This window comes from Hyposmocoma kahamanoa, unplaced genomic scaffold (genome assembly GCF_003589595.1).
Source record: "Hyposmocoma kahamanoa isolate Upper Pololo Valley unplaced genomic scaffold, ASM358959v1 232, whole genome shotgun sequence".
Lineage (NCBI taxonomy): Eukaryota > Metazoa > Arthropoda > Insecta > Lepidoptera > Cosmopterigidae > Hyposmocoma > Hyposmocoma kahamanoa.
In genome coordinates this window covers 10,014,886-10,021,384 of record NW_020653750.1, presented here as the reverse complement: position 1 = coordinate 10,021,384, position 6,499 = coordinate 10,014,886, and the positions used below count along the sequence as shown (strand labels likewise).

Below are 6,499 nucleotides of genomic sequence, written 5' to 3'. Positions count from 1 at the left end.
CCACGGATTTTTGTCATCCAAGTACGCAGAAGTTGTATAATAACCTTTAGTATAAAGTTTTTGTTTCACTATAGTTTTAAACCTCGTGAAAGGCAAATTTTGTATATCAACCGGAATCTTGTTACAGAAGCGTATACATTGCCCCTTAAATGATTTTTTGACTTTGTGAAGACGACTATCAAGAAAAGCTAGATTATTTCTATTCCTCGTATTAATGTTATGTCTGTCACTATTTTTCATAAATAAATTACTATTCCTTTTAACATAAATTACATTCTCATAAATGTACTGTGAGGCTAGTGTAAGAATGTTAATTTCCTTAAACTTATCTCTCAAAGATACTTTGGGGCCCAGATTGTAAATTGCCCTAACTGCACGTTTCTGCAGGACAAAGATTCTGTTGATATCGGCGGCATTACCCCAAAGCAAAATGCCGTATGTCATTAGACTGTGAAAGTAGCTGAAGTAAACCAATCTAGCGGTTTCGACGTCTGAAAGTTTCCTTATTTTTTTAATCGCGTACACTGCAGAGCCGAGCCGTTTTGATAACTTACTTATATGGGGACCCCATTGCAATTTAGCATCTAACGTTATACCTAGAAATATAACTGTATCCACAAGATTCAATTTTTCGTTTCTAACTACAATGTTTGTAACCGTCTCTCTAACATTGGGTAATATTACACAGTAATTTCACACAATTTGTTTTTTTCTCATTAAGAAGTAGGTTATTAACAGCAAACCAATCAACTACTTTAGATATAGCATTGTTCACATCGTCGTAGGAACATTGGTGCCTTTTAACTTTAAATAATAAGGAAGTATCATCAGCAAACAATACTATCTCATGTTTTACACCCTCCAGTTGCTAATTTAATACAGAGATAGCAAATTATTTTTGTAGCAAGTGTGATGGGATGCACGTGTATAAGTACAATGGATATTGGAAATTCCGGGCTTCATTTTCACTAGAACTGATTTTCTTGGTCTTCATGACCGACATACATTGTACAGACATGCTACCACGACAGGACGCGATAGGCGACATGGTCCGCTGTCGTGCTCGTGAGTCGAATTCGTGTTACGTATCATTCTTCAAGTTTGTTAACTATTTAATATAAATATTTTTTTCAAATAATTTGAAACACTTCTCCGATACTCTGATTATATTACGAACCTTCACTGTTAAAACAAATTAAGGTTTAAACAAAATTTTACTTAAATTTGTATTTAATGGTTTTTTTTTTTGTGATATTTTCCATTTATAGGACTTATAATTTTACTTGTTATAAATATGTTGAAGCAATACAGAGACAGCAGTAAAAGTTACAAGCCACAAGATGAGTGACTGCTGTGACGGAAATTAAACAGCTTCTTGGTGTTGCTTAATTTATATATTACTACTTGATACAACATGTGTTCACTAAATATAGCAGTCAGTATCTTGAGTAAATCACATCATACGTTTAGAATGAAAATGATCCAACAAGAAATCCAAACATTTTGAAAATGCGCAAAATAAGATTTAAAGGTGTGACATTTTCACTTTTTGTTAATTTATTACTCTGGAAGTACTAAAGATAATGCTCTTGTTAGTTGTAGAAAATAATGATTAAACATTTAGCTTTATAACCCAAAAAATTAATTCTGCTGCGCGTCGACGCGCATTGCCATTCAGATGACGACAGGCAACGGGCAGTGCGCGCAAACACTTGCAGTGAACGACAACGTGCGATCATCTGTACTAGTGTATGTACACTGCCTCAAACTGGAAATTAAGCAAGTATGTTATTCCAACCGGTTGACCTATCTATTGAATCTTTTCAAATTATAGTATAGTTTCGTTTACTAAGTGAAGGAGAGGTTGGAGGATACTGCAGAAGCAGAAGCAGAAACAAAAGAATCAGCAGAAGCAGAAAAAGCAGAAGCAATAGAGCAGAAGCAGCAAAAGAAGGAGCAGCAGAAGAAGCAGCAGCAGCAGAAGCGGAAGCAGCAGAAGCTACAGAAGCAGGAGCTATCTAAGCAGACGCGCCAGAAGCAGAAGTGACGGAAGCAAAAGCGGCTGAAACAGAAGCGGCAGAAACAGAAACGCCAGAAGTAGAAGCGGCAGCAGCACATGCGACAGAAGCGGCTGAAACTGAAGCAGCAGAAACAGAAGCATCAGCAGAAGGAGCAAAAGAAACGGAAGCAGCAGAAACAGAAGCAGAATCAGCAGGAGAAAAGGCATCAGAAGCAATTGAAACAGAAGCAGCAGAAGAATAAACAAAAAAATAAAAAAAGATCAACTGTATTTTCTTTTTTTTCAAGCTCAATTAATTTGTTTACCTTCTATTTCTCTAAGAAATGTCGCTTCTTGCAGCTTATTGAAAAAAATCCGTTAAGACTATTTTCATCTAATTAACATTTACTTTTTACCGCATATCATTTCTGCCACGGTCGAGTAGAAGTAGAAGACGTTCAATTTCAATATACATAATTTTACTAATATAGCATAGTACGACCCGGTTGTTTGCGGGACAAAAAGAAGAACAAGGTTTAAAATAAAAAAAGCATAGAAAGTAACAATATAAATTCATAAAAATTCGCACCTTTGTTGTAATAAGGTCACTTCTGCGAAAAGACAATTTTTCAGGAGAGAGATTTATAGATTTTACTAACGAAATTAATCGTTAACTTTTTTATGCTAAAGAAGAGAGTTATAAAATTTTACGTGTAGGTACATAACTTATTTCAAGTAAGTAGTTAGTGTTATTTATAAGAATTTCAAGTGATAGAAGTTCTTTTGACGTATTCCTTGCTTTTGACTCTGGACCAAAGGTATGAATACAGAAAATGTGAAATTAAATTAAGTCTATTAATAGTATTTAACCAAATTAAAAACCTTGTTCGTGTGCGTAGAGGAGACAAATTTTAGATTATTTATAATTATTTTTTAGAATTTCACAATTATTTATTCTATTGTATTATTAAGTTCTGTCGATGTTCCTAACTGTCAAAATCAACGTGCTATCTTGGTTCGATTATATGGTTTACCGCACATGAGTTTACTCGATGATTTCTGATAACACTCGATGCCTCCGGGTCATAGTAATTACTAATTAGACAAAGTACTTATTCAATGAGGGAAATCACTGACAACTGTAGTATAAATATACAAAGTAAGGCACAATTTTCAATTCTGGGGTAGCTGACAAACCTTTTAATTTAATTTGAGACTAGAAAAATTAACAATTTTGTAGCAGTAGAGCTCCTTGTGAAAGAGTTCGTTTAGGTAAGTACTATTTCTGCCGACAAGCAGTAATGTCAGCATTATCCGGTTTTGAAACGTAAGGGAGTTGGTGAAACTACAGGCACATGGGGCTTGTCAACGTATGTATCAGGGTAACGGGCGCAGTGGCAGTACCCCTCAGATCTTTGTGATTCAAAGCTCTTTGTGGCATTGCATAAGGAGTGTCGCTTACCACCAGGCGTACGAATTCTTCGTCTCGTCACTTGTTTTATTTTTAAATTAACATTGATAATAGAAAAAACGTTCCAAATATTTGTCAACATTGTGAAAAGTGCAAAGTGTGAAAAGCTCAGAAACTCGTAAAGAAGCAGTGCAAATAAAAAATTAGTTTGTTTAAGTCAGTTTCACCGAGAGCTAAAACGGGTTTGCGCTAACCGAATTGCAAATAAAATGCGCTCGTTGCCACTAATAATTAGTTCTTTCGTCTACAAAAACGTTTGCATTTTACATATGTAATATGCACGTGCTAAATATTTAGTAATCTGCTGGAAATCATAGAACTGGAAAAATATGTGTGCTAGTTCTTACTTTGAACATCGCAGGCTGTAGCTGAATATCAGCGGCGGCGCTGAAGAACACTCCGTCATTGTGCTGAGCTACAAACGTTTTCATTTCTCACCACTATAGTCAGTTACTTACTAAACGCTTTGTGTAAAGTAGGTTATATTTATTTATTGATGAGTTGAGATAAATAAACGATTTTAGTTTCAGTAGACTCCCTGTGAAAGATATCGTCCAGGGAAGTAGTGCTACCTTATCCAATTGACTGTTACTGCGTTCCGGTTTTGAAGGATAAGGGTGGTGGTGAAATTGGCACATGGGTCTTGGCAACTCATGTCACAGGCGCAGTGAAACAATTAAGGACTATAAGCGTGCACAGCGCACGAACAGAAAAAGTTGACACAAAAACTGATATTTTAGGTTTAGTAACATAATTTCAGTAGATAATACTGACTGTTACTTTAAGATAGTAAAAATACATATTTAGCTTCTTTACGATTTTATTATATTAATATTAATTGTAACTGAGTATGAATTAACAACACAGAAACTCGTCAGCAATAGAATTATCCCGACAAACTTTTAGGAGTTTGGAACTACCTAGGTAGTACTGTTATTATTTAAAAAGAAACATTAATAACACTCAAACTCGAGTGACAAACGTCATTTTAAAATTTTATCACAATGGCTGAAATTGCAAGCGCCGTGACGTCATATTTTTGTCGCATCGCGAGCGCCGCGGCCAATGGCTGCAAAAGAATATCGCAGTGTCAAACATGGTCATAAGTCACAGCTGATTTTAACACATTTTGACAGTTCTGCACAGTAATTTTATCAACGTAAAAATTGAGCGCAACAAACAAGATAAAAAGAAATAAGAAAAACAAACAACAATTACAACGCGCTCACACTAATAGCCCCGCACTAGAGAAACGCTGTATCGCAGGTGCCATGCACACACACATTGACAACCACAAATTACACCGAAACTCACGAAAAAGATAATTGTAGGCCAAAGAAATATTACTTTCGGCCTGCGAATCGAATCCGGGACCTCTGCGTGGCAGACCAGCATAGTAACTAACCGTTCGACCACAGAGGCAATTAAAAGATAGATAGTTAAATTTAAAAAATATATTTACTTATTATTAATGAGTCTCAAACGAGCCTCTACGTATTAAACTATGTGCGCACGCAAGCTTCCCGAAGGCCCGGGTCGTTTTGACCCGGGAGAGCCACTTACCAATTACCTGGTCTCAAAATAATGGAGAGGGGAGCAACGAGGCTAATGAGGTGTAGTTAAGCGCGTCATAACAAAAGAACAAGATATTAATCTGCGAAAGGTTTTAGGGTGCGGTAAAAATGTACAACATACAGTTTTAATAAAAGTTCGTGAATGAAAAAAGGACCAAGGAAATGCGTACCAGAGTAATGTTGTCAATACAAAACCTACTATATCATTTGGACCGGAACAATCTTGATAGGTTGTTTTCTAAATTATTCGTACTGGAATCCCACATATCATCTAGTGTTTTCCCTTTTTTTTTTTCATTTCGTTTAGAGAAATCATTACATAAATCATTTAATGCTTTCACTTTACTTTGTAACTTGAGAAGTTAGTAAATGTTAAGTGTAAAATGAGTTAAAGAGAAGCTTTTAAGTCCTAATTGCTTTATAGACTGTACTTTTCAGCGAGTTTGTTTCTACATAGTTATTGAGTTATTGGGTTTTCGCGATTGATACATATCGATAATGAAACTATATTTTCTGGATTTAAACTCTTAACAGTGGGTGTGACCTGTGATTTCTCAACATGTAATATTTATTTGTTATGCAAGCTGCAAAGTTGTTGTTTGACGCGAAAGCTTGTATTGAAACCTGAGTAAGCGAATGATGCTAAGGGTCATATTCCAGAACATGACTCAAGTATCGCCGTGATCATCAATCAACGAAGCATTATTTGAGCATTAAATCAAGTCTTAAGAATTTCGTTTATTCTTGAATAGTACCCAGTGCCGTACTCAGCTGAACTTCACTCAAGTTTGAGTTGGGATATCCATGGTTCTATGCTATTTCCGTTCATTCATCCGTATTTGTCTATTAATAATTGATTGTATCGCCTCAGTTCTCTTTGCCTTTCACATAGGAAGAATTTTAACATTGTCAAAATCAAATACGGTACGCTGAAATTTGCTATTGGAAAAGAAAATTATTTGTTACGCTGATCGAACGGCATATGATAAACTTACAGTGGCGGCGATGTTCGCTATAATTCCTAAATTACTTCGATAATACTATTGGAAATTCTTAAACGAATGCAGTGCTATTATTTATATGTCTATCACCAAAACAAAGCTTGTATTATTGAAACTACCCAGATTTTAACTTAGAAGTTTAAATTATAACATTCTATTTAAATTTTTATTGAATTGATATTCAATTATTTTTATGTGAAATTACTCCACTAGTTTGTTATAATTATTAATACAAAGATCGAACACTCAGAAAAAAATCCTTCGAGGCCGGCCGGATTGATTGGTTGTTGGTCAAAGTCAAATAATCAATTATTCCATTGGTAAAATATCACACTTGAAAACGCCGTTTTATAAGCTACTTTCAATGTAAGTTTTAAACTTAGGCAATCTTAACATACACTCCGGAATCATATTGTAATAAAAACATGTACCTACAGTTCCCCATAATAGAATC

General features: G+C 35.1%; 1 protein-coding gene across 1 annotated transcript; it reads left to right on the top strand.

Annotated features, from left to right (window-relative positions):
• Positions 1-1,678: 1,678 nt before the first annotated feature.
• LOC113228664 (uncharacterized abhydrolase domain-containing protein DDB_G0269086-like) lies at positions 1,679-2,262 on the top strand. Its single transcript, XM_026462020.1, has 3 exons — positions 1,679-1,783; positions 1,859-2,030; positions 2,072-2,262. Exons 1-3 carry the CDS (start codon positions 1,679-1,681, stop codon positions 2,260-2,262), a joined length of 468 nt encoding a protein of 155 aa, XP_026317805.1.
• The last annotated feature ends 4,237 nt before the right edge of the window (positions 2,263-6,499 follow it).